General features: G+C 45.5%; 2 protein-coding genes across 3 annotated transcripts in view; both read right to left on the reverse strand.

Annotated features, from left to right (window-relative positions):
• Nucleotides 1-10,727, reverse strand: part of GCN1 (GCN1 activator of EIF2AK4) — a 73,728-nt gene extending 63,001 nt beyond the window's left edge. For both annotated transcript variants that reach the window (XM_053588239.1, XM_053588238.1), the window contains exons 1-4: nt 10,696-10,727; nt 4,506-4,608; nt 868-931; nt 166-297 (exon numbers count right to left, since the gene is read on the reverse strand). In XM_053588239.1, coding sequence (XP_053444214.1) covers nt 166-297; nt 868-931; nt 4,506-4,608; nt 10,696-10,713 — 317 coding nt within the window. In that variant the 5' untranslated portion in view covers nt 10,714-10,727. The remainder of the gene's footprint in view (nt 1-165; nt 298-867; nt 932-4,505; nt 4,609-10,695) is intronic.
• A 1,340-nt stretch (nt 10,728-12,067) lies between these two features.
• Nucleotides 12,068-16,949, reverse strand: RPLP0 (ribosomal protein lateral stalk subunit P0). The gene is made up of 8 exons (XM_053588280.1): nt 16,895-16,949; nt 16,535-16,636; nt 15,501-15,676; nt 15,301-15,388; nt 15,036-15,182; nt 14,734-14,919; nt 12,659-12,799; nt 12,068-12,286 (listed from the first exon to the last, which is right to left on the reverse strand). The coding sequence occupies exons 2-8, from the start codon at nt 16,586-16,588 to the stop codon at nt 12,125-12,127; spliced, it is 954 nt and encodes a 317-aa protein (XP_053444255.1). The 5' UTR covers nt 16,589-16,636; nt 16,895-16,949; the 3' UTR covers nt 12,068-12,124.
• Nucleotides 16,950-18,078: the final 1,129 nt, after the last annotated feature.

An 18,078-nucleotide genomic window follows, 5' to 3' on the forward strand; every position in this document is an offset into this window, starting at 1 on the left:
TGCCACCCCAGCTCCTCCCTCTGCTCAAAGGCAGACTGCAGGTACCATTCAGAGTGTGAAGGCATGCTCACACCTGCTCAGCACGCTCAGCTACACCAGCCATCTCTACACCAGTCTAAGCAGGACTCCAGCAAGTCCCAAGGAGCCATGACCTTAACCACTTACCTGGGAATGCCTGCTTTGGAGCCAATGCCTGAAGACTGCAGCGAGTGCAGAAGGTTCTTAGCAGTGGCTTCTGGCTGGGCCTCAGTCAACTGCTGGATGGCTGCCTGCAGGGCCCTGCGGGAAGCTGCATCTCTAAGAAAAATGGAGGGGTGAAGGGAAACATGAACTGGTCTCTCCTAGGAAAAACTGACTGTACTGTATTCCAGTGAATCACAGAAGAGGGACTAAGAAATAACTAGATGAATCCACCTCCTTCCCAGAGTTCTGAAAGTAGTTGATAAGGGCAGCATCTATATTAATGGAACACATACCAAGGCCTCAAACTAGGCCAAGTGCTTTTACGTGCGTCAGTAATGGCAGTGACACATCTGAGCACTCATGGCACAGCAAGCACTATTCTCAGCACTTCACCCTCACCAACAACCAACTATGAGGTAGATAACAGTATCATCCCCATTCCACAGACAAAGAAACTGAGGCACAGACAGGTTAAGTAACTTGCCCAGGATCCACTACTGAGGCACAGACAGGTTAAGTAACTTGCCCAGGATCCACTAGCAAGGATGTGATACAACCCAGATTTGGATCCAGGCAATCTGGCTCCAAAGCCTGGGCTCTAAACACTGCCCTATATAGTCTCTCTGTACAAAGTGCTCTGGACACAGAGCAGGCATATAGCCAGGCATTGTGGCTGGGATTCACCTGTACCGATGCAGAGTCAAGCAGAATAATTTGCAGAGCCCTTTCACTGCTCCCTCTGGCAGATCTGAAACCGAAAATCACAGAGATTGGTCAATAAAAATGACGTGGTAAGCAACTATGTGGATCATGCATTCTACCAGACATGCTCTTGGCCCTCTGGACACTCCCTGTATTATTAAGATCGAATCTCTGAGAGAAAAAAACAATGACAAAATAAGACTCTAGGAAAACACCTGGTACAGAAAAGCTTCAGAAAGACATTTGCTAAATGAATGAAAATAAGGCAACCCAAGAGCCATCAAAACCTCACACATTATCGAGTGGAGGTTTAGGAGTGCTAGCACTACCCTACTTCTTGATCTGGGTGCTGGTTACACAAGTATGTTGCTTAATTTGTGATGACTCAGAGAGCTGTTCAATTATGATAGTTTTTTCTCCAAGTATATTTCAGAGAAATACTTTAAAAAGCAGTATACAATTAAAGTACTACGAGAGACCAGAAAAGAGAAGATCACCTGAAAATGGACTAGTTTCAAAAAGCTTAGCCTAGTAGATTAGTAGGCTCTAGAAAGATGGAAAAAGAGGTGCTCAATGATTGGTGTTAACAACAGGAGCAAAGCAGGGGACAGACACATGAGAAAGAAAAGGAGGAGAGCTAATAACACGCAACACTTAATTAGCACTCACAAGGTGGCAGGCCTTGCTCTAAGCATTGTACACACATGAACTCATTTAATCCATATAAGGTGGCCACTGTCAGTAAGCCCATTTTAAGATGAAGAAACCAACTAACAGGAAACCAAGCAAGCCGGCCAGAAAGAAATAGACAGTTGGTTGAACAAGGGTGCTCAATAATGTTGGGAGGCAAACTTGTGACGAGGTGCTGCATGCCAGACTGAGGCTTGCAGACAAAAGGGAGATGCTTCTAAGTAAGGGGAAATTGAACCTACAGTATGAGACAGACTAATGTGGAAGGCACCTGAGAGCAGGAGGCCTATGAAGGGCTCACACAGTACCTCATAATTCTGGCATCTGAATAATGGATGAGAAATGAACAGGTACAGGGACCCCATATGCCCAGGGACCTGAACACCATACTGGGGCATCTGACTGAGGGCCATTTCAGGGCTTTTTATTTATTTATTTATTTTTGCAGTTTTTGGCCAGGGCCAGGTTTGAACCCACCACCTCCAGTATATGGGGCTGGAGCCCTACTCACTGAGCCACAGGCGCTGCCCATAAATGGCTGTCTTGTCTAACCAAAATCCTGTTGAGAAAGTGACCAGAAAGACCTTTGAAGAGGCCATAAAATGCATACACTAAAGCATTAACACACAGGAGAATCCCTAAGAAGCTCGCAAACAGCAATTTACTTACACAACTTTAACAAGCTTGGGTATATTATCCAGGCAACAAGCATACTGGTCAGAAGCAGCAAAAGAGAACATGGGTGAAAGGATGGAAGAATAAGTTGTGAAAGATGGCCAGGTGCAGTGGCTCACCAGTAATCCTAGCGCACTGGGAGGCTGAGGCGGGTAGACTGCTTGCGCTCAGGGGTTTGAGACTGTCTAGCCTAGAGCAACATACTGAGACCAGCCTGAGCAAGAGCAGGGAAAAAAGAAATAGAAAAAAGTAGCTAGACGTGGTGGCAGCTACTAATGGAAACTGAGGCAAGAGGATCACTTGAGCCCAGGGGTTTAAGATTGTCTAGCCTGGAGCAAGAGAGTGAGACTCCGTTTCAAAAAGAAAAAAAAAAAAAAGTAAAATGTGTCAGAAAAAGAGACCTAATCTCTAATAGCCATGGTTCCCAAGCTTCAGCAAACATAATTACCTACGGCAACAGTCCCAACCTTTCTGGCACTAGGAACTAGTTTCACAGAAGACAATTTTTCCATGGACCAGAGGAGAGGGATGGGCATTAGATTCTCAAAAGGCGCACACAACCTATATCCCTCACATGTGCTGTTTACATTAGCATTTACAGCTGTTTACATTTGCACTCCTATGAGGATCTAATGCTACCAATGATCTGACAGAAGGCAGAGCTCAGGTGGTGATGAGAGATGAGGAGTATCTGTAAATACGTAAGAAGCTTTGCTCCTACTGTGCAGCCCAGTTCCTAACAGGCCACAAACTGGTACCAGTCCAAGACCCAGCGGTTGGAAATCACAAAACTAGAGGGCTTATTAAAACACAGATGCTCCACCCATGGAATTTCAGAATCTGAGTTGCTGGGGTAGAGCTGACAATTTTTATCTACAAGTTCTGAGGTGCTGCTAATGCTGCCATTACAGGGATTACACTTTGAGAACCAAACACACCAAAAGGAAACTCAAAAAACTAATTAGGATACATTGAATGAAGGCAAAATCACCTTACATGCTACAAAATTCATAGGATTATCTCTTAGTATGGTGCAAGAATAGGATAACTAGATGTGCTCAGCATTTCTCTAAATGTGACCTCTAGACCCTAAACAGGTTTTCAGCAAAAGAAATATGTTCAAAGAAAACACTGGATTAAAAAAAGCTTAATAGGCGGTGCCCGTAGCTCAGTGGGTAGGGCGCCGGCCCCATATACCCAGGCTGGTGGGTTCGAACCCAGCCAGGGCCAGCTAAACAATGACAACTGCAACAAAAAATATAGCCGGATGTTATGGCAGGTGCCTGTTGTCCCAGCTACTTTGGAGGCTGAGGCAAGAGAATCGCTTCAGCCCAAGAGTTTGAAATTGCTATGAACTGTAACACCACAGCACTCTACCGAGGGCGACACAGTGAAACTCTGTCTAAACAACAACAAAAAGGCTTAATAAAGTTAAAACACCGTGGGCGGCACCTGTGGCTCAAGGAGTAGGGCGCCAGTCCCATATGCCGGAGGTGACGGGTTCAAACCCGGCCCCGGCCAAAAACCACAAAAAAAAAAAAAAAAAAAAGTTAAAACACCTTGTTGTGAAAGTTCCCAGAGGGTATTACAAAATATGGCCTCTCCAAAACTTATCTGACCTTGGAATCTTTTATTGGCCAATCACTTGTTACCATTTTGCTAACTTCTATGAATACATACTGGGAAACACAGTTACTGCAAGTTATAAGGAAAATGTTTTTGCACCCAGTATACTACTTGAAAATGAGTGTTGGTATGTTCTAAATATATTTTCAATCAAAACGAAACTGTAAAACTTTATCATCTGGATGAATAAACTCTCCATTAACTCAAATGTTTCAACACACATTATTATAATGAAAGTGAAGGCAGGGTGGCGCCTGTGGCTCAGTCGGTAAGGCGCCGGCCCCATATACCGAGGGTGGCGGGTTCAAACCCAGCCCCGGCCAAACTGCAACCAAAAAATAGCCGGGCGTTGTGGCGGGCGCCTGTAGTTCCAGCTACTCGGGAGGCTGAGGCAAGAGAATCGCTTAAGCCCAGGAGTTGGAGGTTGCTATGAGCTGTGTGAGGCCACGGCACTCTACCGAGGGCCATAAAGTGAGACTCTGTCTCTACAAAAAAAAAAAAAAAAAAAAAAGAAAGTGAAGGCAGAAGTTATGCATGGAGGAGAAAAGAAGGTAATGGTTCTAAAGAAATAACATGATTTATTTTTGAAATGGAATTGTGTCCAAATCATATGGATGGAAAATAAATACCTTTTCCAGCAACACACTTGCCCAGTTCACTGAGGATTTCTCTCCGTTCCTTCACACTGGCTGTCGTCACCTTCCCTGCAAAACGCTTTAGTGTTTCTGAAACCTGTGAAAGTCAAACACAGAGAAAATTTCATCAGATTATAAAACAATGTGTATGCATGTGTGTTAGGAAGAGGAAGATGCAGAACTCAGTGAAGATCCTCCTGACCCGGGCGGCGCCTGTGGCTCAGTGAGTAGGGCGCCGGTCCCATATGCCGGAGGTGGTGGGTTCAAACCCAGCCCCGGCCAAACTGCAACCAAAAAAAAAATAGCCGGGCGTTGTGGCGGGCGCCTGTAGTCCCAGCTACTTGGGAGGCTGAGGCAAGAGAATCGCTTAAGCCCAGGAGTTGGAGGTTGCTGTGAGCTGTGTGATGCCACGGCACTCTACCGAGGGCCATAAAGTGAGACTCTGTCTCTACAAAAAAAAAAAAAAAAGAATCTTAGTTTTCAGAGGCTAAGGCGCCAGCCACATACACCTGAGTTGGCGAGTTCGAATCGAGCCCAGGCCGCCAAACAACAATGACGGCTGCAACCAAAAAATAGCCGGGCGTTGTGGCGGACGCCTGTAGTCCCAGCTACTTGGGAGGCGAAGGCAGGAGAATCGCTTGAGCCCAGGAGTTGGAGGTTGCTGTTAGCTGTAATGCCACGGCACTCTACCCAGGGGGACAGCTTGAGGCTCTGTCTCAAAAAAAAAAAAAAAAGATCCTCCTGACCCATGGTTTCTCAACCTCATTGACGACATCTTGGACCAAGTAATTCTTAGGGGAAAGCTGTCTTTACACATCGCAGGATTTTTAGCAGCATTCCTGGTCTCTACCCACTAGATGCCAGGAGCAGTCCACCGCCATCCTGCCCCAGGTGTGACAATCAAATTTGTCTCATTGTCAAGTCAATGCCTGGCGGCAAAATCACTTCCAGTCACTTTAACCCAACCAATCAAGCTACCTTAAACTTGGGCAAGATAAAAAGGCAAAATCTCTGAAGATAAAATTTCCTTTCAGAACTACCCAAAATCTAGTGAGAGCCTACTACATGCCAAGGATGATCCTTTTATATTACCTCACTTTAACTTCCCACAAGAGGACTGAATGTCATGGCATCATGGCAAGTTACTGACATAGTGTAAGAACACGTGGCTAAAAGGAAAGGCCAGATTCCAGCTCTGCCTCTTATTAGCTGTCGAAACTCAAATAATTGTCATTTCAGCCACATAGTGACTCATAACTATAATCCCAGAACTCAAGGAGGTTGAGGTGAGAGGATTACTTGAAGCCAGAAGTTTGACACCAGTCTGGGCAACACAGACAGACTTTGTCTCTACCAAAAAAAAAGTCAGGCATGGTAGTGGACATCTGAAGTCCCAGCTACTTTGGAGAATGAGACAGGAAGATTGCTTGAGCTCAGGAGTTTGAGGCTGCAGTGAGCTGTGAACATGATGCACTCCAGCCTGGGCAATGGAACAAGACCTTATCTCTCTCTTTTTTTTTTTTTGGCTGGGGCTGGGTTTGAACCACCACCTCCGGCATATAGGGCCGGCGCCCTACTCCTTTGAGCCACAGGCGCCACCCCCTTATCTTAAAAAAAAAAAAAAAAAAGCATTTCCTTGAGTTTCAGTTTTTTCATCTCTACAATGCAAATAATAGCACCTATAAGTGTCATGGAGATTAAATGATATTGTGTATGTAAGCATTCGCTCCCATCCCAAACACAAAGTTGGCTACTACCAACAAGCCTGCAAGGGAGGCATCAGTATCCCATTTTACAGGCGATGAAAGAACCACTTCCAAGAGGGGAAGTTACTGCTGCTCAGAGTGGAACCAAGAGCTAAAGCACCTGCATTTTTGAAACTAAACCCAAAACCACATTGGTCTATAAACTGATGCTCACAAATCCTCAACTTTCAAGAGCCTTCCAAGTTATCACTGCTGCCGTCTCCTGCACAGGGATATAAATACAAGACCCAGGGAGGAGGGCAGTCTGCAAACATTCTTGAAAACCTGCGCCTAAGCAATAGTCTACAAGCTACCAGGTGGGCAGGTTGTGGATTCATAAGCAGCAGAGCAGAGAATAAGAATCCTGTAACTAATACACTGGTGCCATCACCTTTTTCTTCTGAGGGTATTTCACAAACAGGCTTTATTGGCAGCATAAGAGTGAAGGGCACATAGACAAAATTTAACACTTAAATCCCTGCTGTCATTTTATTGGCATGAATAAAATGATGTCCAAATCTCTTTACAGTAAGTGACTTACTGTTTTAATTTTAAAATTTGTTTTTATAGTCCAAAATGTACATCAAACAAAGTCAAAGAGTTCTGAGAAGGTTGTGGTAAAAACCAGTTCTTCGCCCTTAATCCCTAAAGGCAATCTCTTGGGTGGATTCTGGCTGATATCTGCATAGTTACCTCCATATCTCTAATTATGGAGGTAACTTGACTGTACTTCTTGACTGTTCACTTTTACCATAGCTCTTTCCTTCTACAACCCACCATGCACCCTCCCCAATCCCCCAATGTAAGTTTCCAGTTTTACAATATGTATGGGATAGCTTAGTGGTCAGTGTTTACACCATATATAAATGGTTTTCAACTTCCATTTAAAAAGCTACATTTCTTATCCTGCCCAACTTTTTTATCTCCCTGGAGTCAACAACTGCCCTTTCCCACCTCACTTGTTTGCCTCATTTTATTTGTTTTTATTAGTAATTCAACCCCCAGCTTCACTTGTCAAAAATCTTTATACATTTGGCAGATCAGGTATTCTGTCAAATTCCACCTTCCTGAAGAAGTCTCTCACAGAGTTTTCTGACCTGTCCTAATTTGCCAGGTGATTCTCTAAAGCTGAGGCAGTTTATCACCCTCAAAACATACTTTGTGTTTGGGTGAAGCACACCCTCCACTTCATGAAGTCCTTCGAAGTATGAAAATGTTCTAGCCTCATACAGAATTCTAGCTTGAAATCATTTTCCTTCAAAAATACTAAAGTCTGCTCGGCACCCATAGCACAGTGGTTGTGGCACCAGCCACATGCACAGAAGGCGGTGGGTTCAAACCCAGCCCAAGCCAAGTAATCAACAATGATAACTGCAACAGAAAATAGCCAGGCGTTGTGACGGGCACCTGTAGTACCAGCTACTTGAGAGGCTGAGGCAAGAGAATCGCTTGAGCCCAAGAGTTGGAGGTTGCTGTGAGCTGTGATGCCACAGCACTCTGCTGAGGGTGACACAGTGAGACTCTGTCTCGAAAAAAAAAAAAATACTAAAGGCATTTTTCCATTGAGTTCTAGCTTTGTGTCATAGCTGTGAAGCCCACTAATGCCACTCTGACTTTTGATCTTTTGAAGGAGACCTGATTTTTCTCTCTGAAAGGCTCTAGAATCTTTATGTTCAAGTTCTAAAATTTTATGATAATGTGTTTTGTTGTGAGTCTACTTTTTGTCCAGTATATTGAGCACTTCTCATCTAGAAACACATCCTTCATTTGGGGTAAATTTCTTTTTGGGTTTTTGTTTTGTTTTGTTTTTGCAGTTTTTGGCCGGGGCTGGGTTTGAACCAGCCACCTCCGGCACATGGGGCCGGCGTCCTACTCCTTTGAGCCACAGGTGAATTTCTTGAATTACTTCATTTTTTATTTTCTTAGAGTTTGGTATTACACTACTGCTTCACAGTCTCTAGCAGGGGTCCTCAAACTGCGGCCTGTGGGCCACATGAGGCGGTGTGATTGTATTTGTTTCTGTTTTGTTTTTTTACTTCAAAATAAGATATGTGCAGTGTGCATAGGAATTTGTTCACAGTTTTTTTAAAAACTATAGTCCGGCCCTCCAATGGTCTGAGGGACAGTGAACTGGCCCCCTGTTTAAAAAGTTTGAGGACCCCTGCGTCTAGAGAGAAAATCTCCAGTCTTTTGCCAGGGTGGAAGAAGAAAGCTGAGAATCTGACTACATCTGAAAACACGCTTTCAATTAACCTCCTTAATTTAGCCCCTCCTCACTCATTCTCACTTTCAGAGTTCAGCTGATACCTCCAATACCCATCTTTCAAAGATCCTGCAGTGTAGATCAGATTGGTTTTCAGCTGTCCTAACTGTTGGTTTAAGATTCATTTTCCTTGGGTCTATTACTGTCTCTTTCTAGCTTCTAAAAGTTTGCTATTTGGTCTACTCCCTATTCTCCCAATCCTTGCGGGATTGTGTTTTTCAATCTTTTAGTAGTTTTAGTGAAGTTTGAAGAGATAGCAAAAATAGATGCATATATACAATTCACCCTCTACCTAGCATTCCTACATAGCTTTCCATATATAATAGTAAGTTCTGGCTATAGCTTCTCCCACAAAGATGAAAGAGCTTTTTTTTGTGTGTGTGTGTTTTTTTTTTTTTGGCCAGGGGTGGGTTTGAACCCACCACCTCCGGCATATGGGACCGGCGCCCTACTCCTTTGAGCCACAGGTGCCGCCCGATGAAAGAGCTTTTTATGTTCAAAGCTCTTCTCTTTCTTAAAAAATGACTGTTACCCACTTGAGACCTTATTAGATCAAAAATGAAGAAAAGCACACTAAGATCCTTTGGAGGAGTCATTTCTTGGTGAAATCAGATGCAAACAGCTTGAAAGTTCATAGGTATCTCTCCAGAGCAACATTGTCCAGTAGAACTTTGTGATGATGGAAATGTTATCCTGCACTATCCAATACAGTAGCCACTAGCCACAGGTGGCTACCCACATGCTAAAATATGGCTTGTGCGGGGTGGCGTCTGTGGCACAGTGGATAGGACACCGGCCTCATATACTGACGGTGGCAGGTTTGAACCCAGCCCTGGCCAGCTAAAACAGCAGTGGCAACAGCAACAAAAAATAGCTGGCAGGCGCCTGTAGTCCCAGCTACTTGGGAGGCTGAGGCAAGAGAATCGCTTAAGCCCAAAAGTTTGAGGTTGCTGTGAGCTGTGATGCCATGACACTCTACCGAGGGCGACACAGTGAGACTCTCTCTCAAAAAAAAAAATAAAAAAGAAAGAAAAGAAAGATGGCTTGTGCAAATGAAAACCTGAATTTTTAATTTCATTTAATTTTAACTAATAGCCATGTGGCTATTAATTAAATAACCATGTGACTAGCACTACCATAGTGCTCAGCACAGCTCTAAATATAGAAGGTTTTTTACTTAAGTATTAATGTTAAACATAAAGTATTTATTCCCGCAATCCCCTCTAGAAACAGCCAACAGACTGAACTATTCTTTCTAGGATTCAGTAAAACACTATTAGAAACAAATTACCAGCTGCTTGCATGTCTTTTGAATGTTCAAGTTAAGTGGTCACTTTCTGGCCTCAGGACCTACACATAAAAATAAACCGATCTCATCATCCTGGAGACCCAAATGGGCCCAGCTGTTCTTAAAACAACTATTTTTTGCAGTTTTTGGCCGGGGCTGGGTTTGAACCAGTGTCAAAGCAGTGTCTTCCCATCCTAAAACACTCATATTATAAATGAGGCTAGAACGGAAGAAAAAGGTTTTCCCAAGTCCCAAAGTACCCACTTAAAGGTGACAAGCCTCTTTATGGATAGTGATAATTCTTTTATGTAACCCTGGATCGAATAGTAACAACCAACATACAGAATACAGAGCCCTACTTTATCTCACAATATCTTCACAACAACTCTGTAAGACAGGATTGTTTCAAATCTACTTTATAGATGAAAAGACATGTCATAAAAACCGACAAGCGAGGAAATCAAATTCCGGTCAGTAGGAATCCAAGGACTACGCTCAAAGTCCGCGTACACAGTTAAGTGCTCAAGTTAACATTTCCTGACTACAAAGTTTAAGAAAGACTTCACATGGCCCGGAGCTCACTGCCGGAGTGCTTTGGCGATATGGAGCAGAGAAGGTGAACTTCTGCAACTCAGGGGTCGGGAGAGGGCCCCGCCGAGGTTCAGCTACCGAAGCCCCTGCCATCTCCAGCCTGGGGTCGGTCTGCGCTGCCGGGGCCGGGCCAACCCGGGAGCCGCGAGTGGCCGATCCGGGACGGACCCGGAGTCGCGCCCCCCACAGCCACCACCCTCAGCGGCCCTAGACCGTGCAGTGACACCGATCCGGCCGGACGGCCGCCGTCCGCGCCAAGTCCACACACCGCTTTGGCCCCGCAGCCACCCGCCTCACCTGCGTGTCCGCCGCCATCCTGCAGGCGCTGACTCCGGAACCGCTTCCGGATTGCTTCCGGGTCACAGCGGGGCCCACGCGACAAGACGAGGCCAAAAGCCCGATGGGACTGACCTGAGGCCTGGCGCCCCCGGGCGGGACGGCGGCCGCCGCAGCCGGGACAACTGGATCTGACGCTGGTCCGCGCCTGGGCGGACCTGAGCCTTCTTCCAAGAGCCAGCTCTTCAGCCCTGGGCGCCTCGCGGGAGAACAGCGACTGAGGATTTACAGCTGGGGAGCCCGCCCTGCAGCACCCGACCCACTTCCAGCCTGCAGATCCCGCCCAGGGGGGCCTTTCCAGAAGAAAACATTCTATTGTTGCTTCCTAGATGGCAAGAACTAAACTAGGTGAAAAAAGGCTGACAAACTAGTCCTTTGCCTTCAAAAAAAAAAAAAAATTGGGGATTCTGTGGCAGACTTTGTAAAGATAGGGGAGTCCGGGAGGGATTCCCTAGCTGAAGGAAGCCCCTGCCCAGGAGAAATGCTAGATTCTCGGGCAGCACCTGTGGCTCAAGGAGTAGGGCGCCAGTCCCATATGCTGGAGGTGGTGGGTTCAAACTCAGCCCCAGCCAAAAACCAAAAAAAGAAAAAAGAAATGCTGATGCTCCGGGCAGGTAGGTTTTTAAGGCCACAAAGTGGGAGGAACCTCATGGTCTACATAACGGGGTGTGGTTGCAGTTTTTAAAGAAGGGTCTCCACAGCCTAGTTGTTGGCCCTCTGCAGTGACTTTCAAACTTTTCTTTGATTATAGGGGACTAAGGCACCTGCCACAACGCCCAGCTAGTTTTTTCTTTTTTAGTAGAGACAGGGTCTCACTTTTGCTCAGGCTGGTCTGGAACTCCTGAGCTCAAGCTATCCAAGCTATCCACCTGCTTTCACCTCCCAGAGTGCTAGGATTTAGAGGTGTAAGCCACTGCCACTGGCCACTTTGAAACTTTTGACAGAGACCTGCTTAACAACAAATACATTATGACCCAGCATGCAGATGTGTAGTAAATTATAAGCCTCACCTAAAAATCTACCCTTTCAGAATCAGATGTTGCTTTCCCTTTAAATACTGACCACCACCTACTCATGAGTTACAACATCGCCCAGCCTGAAAAACCTTGCTCTATGGGACTGACCCCTGGCATTAAGCCTATCTCAACTGACACAACCCCTGGGTTACAGGCTGAATGACCATAGAAACAAGTATTTTAATACACTTAAAGTTGCACCTACTTTCACTTAGATACAAAGAAGCCACTGAAATGTCCACCATGGCATTTCAGTTTCTAGCATACAGCACTATAAACCTCAAAATGAACCACTGTAGAGTCCAGAAACTTAACAGAAGCCTTTATTTGCCTGTTCTGAAAATAAAGCTGGCTGAGTTTGCTCTTTTTGGTGATTAGTCAAAGAGACCAAATCCCATATCCTCGTCCGACTCTTCCGACTCTTCTTTGGCTTCAACCTTGGCTGGGGCTGCAGTGGCAGCAGGAGCAGCAGTGGTGGTGGCAGCCACAGGGGCAGCAGCCACAAAGGCAGATGGATCAGCCAAGAAGGCCTTGACCTGAAGCAAGGGTAAGATTAGTTAAATAATCAAAAAGGACATCCAAACCCACCCACCTTTGGAGAGTTTGACCAACATGTCCAACCCAATGAAAGCTTTTCTTGTCAGGAAGTGACCCTGGCAGGAGAGCTTGGGTACAGCCAAATAAAAAAGGTGATCTTGTAAGGCCCAGCTCTTATCCATTAACCTCTCACTGGGTCTCTGTTGTTTCTAAGTAATTACACACCTCCCTTGCCCCTATCCTCTCTAGTATATTCAAGAAATGCTATCTGCTACGTAAAATAAAACTACTAAAACTTCTAACTCAGCAGACTACCTTTGTCACCTCACCCTATTATTAGACCCACCATGGTCCTTACAGGATCTTTTTACCTTTTCAGCAAGTGGGAAGGTATAATCAGTCTCCACAGACAAAGCCAGGACTCTCTTGTAACCATTGATGATAGAATGGGGTACTGATGCAACAGTTGGGTAACCAATCTGCAGACAAACACTGGCAACATTACGGACACCCTGTAAAGAGAAGATTACATTTTCAGTGAGATACCCTAGAGAAGTAAGAGTGAACATCCAAGCAAAACTCACCAAATGCTCCCGGGAGGACAATTCAGACCCATCAATTGATAAAAGTTTTTTGCCCTTATTCCAAACCCGGGTGATCCACTAACATGATAGCATTTACTTCAAAAGCCACAACTACGTCACAAAAAACAAACTATTAACATAGCCATCAGGCCAGGCATGGTGGCTTCCACTTACAATCCCAGCACTCTAGAAGGCAGAGGAGAGTTGGAACGCTTGAGCTCAAGAGTTCAAGACCAGCCTCAGCAAGAGCAAGACCCCATCTCTAAAAAAAATAGCTGGGCGTAGACTGGGCATGGTAGCTCACGCCTATAAAGCACTCTGGGAGGCTGAGGCAGGTGGATTGCCCGAGCTCATGAGTTCAAGACCAACCTGAGTCAGAGCGAGACCTCGTCTCTAAAAAGATATTGTGTCAGGCACCTGTAATCCCAGCTGCTCAGGAGGCTGAGGCAAGAGAATCATCTAAGCTCAAGAGTTTGAGGTTGCTGTGAGCTATGACACCACAGCACTCTACCAAGGGTGACAAAATGAGGCTGTCTCAAAAAACACCCCCAAAACAAAAAACATAAATATCAAGTTACATGAAAGAAAAGATGTTGAACTATTTCCAGATACAAATTCCATCTACCAGTGAATCTTCCCAAAAGTAAATGGAGCTACTTAAATAATTTCAATTTTTTGTTTGTCCAAGAGAAAAGGAATACATCTCCTATCAGTATTAATGCATTTTTTTTTGAGACAGAGCCTTTGGCGGTCGCACTGAGTAGAGTGCCGTGGCATCACCACTCATAGCACCCTCCAGTTCCTGGGCTCAAGCAATTCTCCTGCCTCCGCCTCCCAAGTAGCTGGGACTATAGGCGCCTGCCACAACGCCTGGCTATTTTTTGGTTGCAGCAGTTGTTTGGCGGGTCCGGGATGGATTCAAACCCGCCAGCTCAGGTGTATGTGGCTGGCACCTTAGCCGCTTGAGCCACAGGTGCCAAGCCTATTAATGCATTATTTAAAAGGAATCTTTATTTATTTATAAACCCTTAGACTTAAGCGAGTCTCAGCCTCCCAAGTAGCTGGGACTACAGGTACTCACCATAAAACCCAGCTATTTTTTTTTTTTTGTTACAGTTGTCGTTGTTTAGCTGGCCTGGGCCAGGTTTGAACCCGCCAGCCTTGGTGCATGTGGCCGATGCCATAACCACTGTGCTACGAGCACTAAGCCATGAAAAGGAATCTTAATGGCAAAATTAAGCAAGACAGACTCAAAAAAAAGTAGTCCTCCCAAAAAAGGATACTTGGCAATGTTACATCAACCAGTATTCAACTTTCGTTTTTTCTTTTCTTTTTTTTTTTTTTCTTTTTACAGAGACAGAGTTCACACCTTGTTGCCCTCGATAAGAGTGCTGTGGCGTCACAGCTCATAGTAACCTCCAGCTCTTGGGCTTCGACAATTCTCTTGCCTCAGCCTCTGGAGTGCTGGGACTACATGCGCCCGCCACAAAACCTGGCTATTTTTTTGTTGCAGTTTGGCTGGGGCTGGGTTTGAACCTGCCAACCTCAGTATATGGGGCCAGCGCTCTACTCAATGAGCCACAGGCGCCGCCATTTACTTCTTTTTCGACTTAAGGTACTACTCAAAATCTCATGTCTTTTATTGCTGCAGACCCTAGACTAACAGCCCTTACTACATGCCAAGCACTCTTCTAGTTTTTCACTCATTAATTTGTTAAATCCTTCAATAATCTTATATTGTTATTGCCAGCTTACACAGAGGCAGAAATATAATTAAATGGTCCTTGGTTACACAGCCACTTTAAGCAGTATAGACAGGACTAAAAGACTGACACTTAGGGGACAGGCTGGATAGTATGTACCTCCAGGAAGCGAGAATGCAGAGTTTCTTCTGTAATGTCAAGCACTTCAGGGTTGTAGATGCTACCATTGTCAAACACCTGCTGAATGACCAGCCCAAAGGAGAAGGGGGAGATATTCAGCATGTTCAGGAGTGTGGCTTCACTGGCTCCCACTTTGTCTCCAGTCTTAATCAGCTGCACATCACTCTGAAGAACAAGGCAACCATAGTAGGTAGTTAACACTTGGGCATCCAGCAGACCTCTGGCCTCTAATAAATTTGCCCTACTTGCCTAGCTAACACAGGGAAATAAGGTCTACTCACCAAGATTTCAATGGTGCCCCTGGAAATTTTAGTAGTAATACCTAAAGCCTGGAAGAAGGAGGTCTTCTCTGGCCCCAGACCAGTGTTCTGGGCTGGCACAGTAACTTCACATGGAGCAATGGCACCAGCACGGGCGGCAGCTGGCACCTGAACAAAGATAATGAGCAGTGAGGGAAGTCTCTTCACTGGCACAACCCAAGAATGATCAATTTTTCTTTAAGGAACCACAATAAGGTCACTTTAGTCAACCTGATTCTCCTCTTACCTTATTGGCCAGCAGCATGTCCCTAATCTCAGTGAGGTCCTCCTTGGTGAACACAAAGCCCACATTTCCCCGGATATGAGGCAACAGTCTGCAAAGAGAAGTTTACAGGACACGGTCACCTTTCAAGCACCATCCTTCTCCAGGAAAAGGGAGAAGGGTACTGGAAAGGGAGGACAAAGCTGCCCAGGAAAGTGGCTAACTTCTCCAGAGCTGGGTTGTTTTCCAGATGCCCTCGGATGGCCTTGCGCATCATGGTGTTCTTGCCCATCAGCACCACAGCCTTTCCTCGAAGAGACATACGGATCTGCTGCATCTGCTTGGAGCCCACGTTGTCTGCTCCCACAATGAAGCATTTTGGATAATCATCCAAAAGTTGCTACAAAAAACAGGCCAGAAACAATCAAAGTTTGGCGAGACTAAAATAAGAATTAAAGGCCAGGCACTGGCTTCCCTGACTCCCTTTCTTCTGTTTTGAAGTCAACTGGAAACTGGACAATTCTTCCCACTAGGAGCCATTTAAATTGTAACACTGTCAAAATAAATCATGATGTCCTTGCTGGGTAGGAACAGTAAAAAGTTGATTTCTAATTCACTCAAAAATTGTTTTAAATTTTTATTTAATTTTTTATTTTTCCCAATTATGAGGCATGTCTCACATTCACCAAAATGGCTGCATTAACAGAAAAAAACAAAAACCGTTCCAAATAAACTGGTCAAAGGAAGAACTAGATTTGTAGCACTCAAAACACAACATAAAATATAACAAAACCACCTGTAGGAAACCTAGGTCGTGGACATATGAATTATGGCACAATTCTTTGGGGGTTTGTGTCTGAAAACCCTCAAGGTAAGTACAGAAGAGTTTAACACAGACTAAGCTCCAAGTTTCTGAGTAAGAAAAGATCCGCTTCAAAGGCACCATCCATAAATATGCAACGACTTGCTTCCTTACAACCAGTCACTACTACCCTAAGACCTTCCCAAAATGGAATAAAGGAGCGAAGATATGACATGAACTAGCCCACCAACCTATGAATGCTCTTAGGAGCCACTGGATCTCAGCCTGTGTATCTGCAACAGAATAGAGCTGCCACGATTAATTACTAAATGAGATGTGCCCAAAATGGTCTCCTTCGGTACCTGATGCCGAGCAAACTCAGCACATGGCACCTGACTATCCCCAATAGCGTGCCTGGGCAGCATAGTGGGCGGCCACCACCCAGCCTGCACTTACTATGATCTTAAGGAAGTAGTTGGACTTCCAGGTCGCCCTGTCTTCCCTGGGCATCACGGCGGTGCGTCAGGGATTGCCACGCGGGGTTTAAAGACGATATCACTGAAGGGAAAAAGGATGCTCAGGCCTAGTCACCCCAATACCCGTCCCCCGGTCTGAGGCCTATGCGACGCAGGTCACGCGCGAGCGCCCGCCGTCCTGGCATGGGGCAGCCACCGCTGCCGAAGAGCTAAAGCCACTACTGAGGCTCCAGAAGAAACAGGCCCAGACCCCCGGTTCCCAGATCCTCCTCAAAGATGTTCCCCAAATCCCCATGCTTCCTGCCACCCTTCCAAGCACAGGTCCAGCGTCCACACAAACCTCACTCGAGGACGCCCGGCGAGAAAAGGGCCTCGCACTCTCGCGGGCCTTTTATATGAGGACAAGGCGGCCAATCAGAGGCCGCAGACGGCGCCCCTGTCTATTAGCTGACGACGCCGTTCACCCGACGAAGCCAAACTAATATAGGCAGCCATTGGACGCTATCGCCGCCTCTCCAGCCAACGGGAAGCCGCCTTTGAGTAGGGTTGTCAGGAAGGCATTGCCTTCGTTAGAGAAGTTTTCTTAGAGCTACTGCCGCCTGCTGGGCTGGAGCTGCCTTTGTGGAGGCGCTTGAGGGCTGCGAATTCAGAATTTCTATTTCCTTCTACCACGTGGCCAATTCAGCTATAAACTGTGTGACGTGGAACTCAGAAGTAATTGCACATGCTGAGAAAAAGAATGGTCTCTTGTCTTCTCTAGTTTGTTTTTGCCCCTACCAAGACAGAGGAATCTTTTGAAACCTAAGTCCACTCATTTCCTTATCTGCTTAAAATTCTTCAAAGGCTACCCATTTCCTTCAAAGTTAAAAGCCTAAAACGTAAAACTGCCTACAAGGCCCAACCTGATCTGCTTCCCACCTCCACCCTGACAGTCTCATCGCCTGGTTTCCTACTGACTCACTGGCCTCCAGCGGACAATGTTCTGCCGCTTTTGCAGAGCATGCTTCCATTTTAGAGCTTTTCCACTGACTATTGCCTCTTCCCGAAAGCTCATAGCAGCCTAGCTAACATCCACAGAGGAATTCACGTAGTCTTGACACAACTATCACCTGCTTAGTGAACCCTACCCTGAGGCACCTGTTTCGAATTAAAAAAAAAAAAACTGCCACACCCACTTGCTCTGCTCTATTTTTTCAGTAGCATTTACACCTTCTAACACACTATATAATTTATTTATTACATTATTGTCTGTTTTTCCTACAAGAATGCAAGTTCCACAAGAGAAAGATATTTTTTAATTTCAAATTAATATGAAGGCACAAATTTTTAGGTTACACTGTTCTCAATTCCAAGGTAAAGTTCAAGTTGTAGTTGAGTCCTTGGGGGGGGGTTGCTGAACACCCTCACACTGGGTTAGATCCCTCCAGTTGCCCTCCCTCCTCTCCATCCCCTTTCACTTTTCTCTTGCTAGACTGTATTTGTGTTTTAGCATTCCTATGGGGGTGTATTTGTATATTGGTGTCA

The sequence above is a fragment of the Nycticebus coucang genome, chromosome 4 (genome assembly GCF_027406575.1).
Source record: "Nycticebus coucang isolate mNycCou1 chromosome 4, mNycCou1.pri, whole genome shotgun sequence".
Classification (NCBI taxonomy): domain Eukaryota; kingdom Metazoa; phylum Chordata; class Mammalia; order Primates; family Lorisidae; genus Nycticebus; species Nycticebus coucang.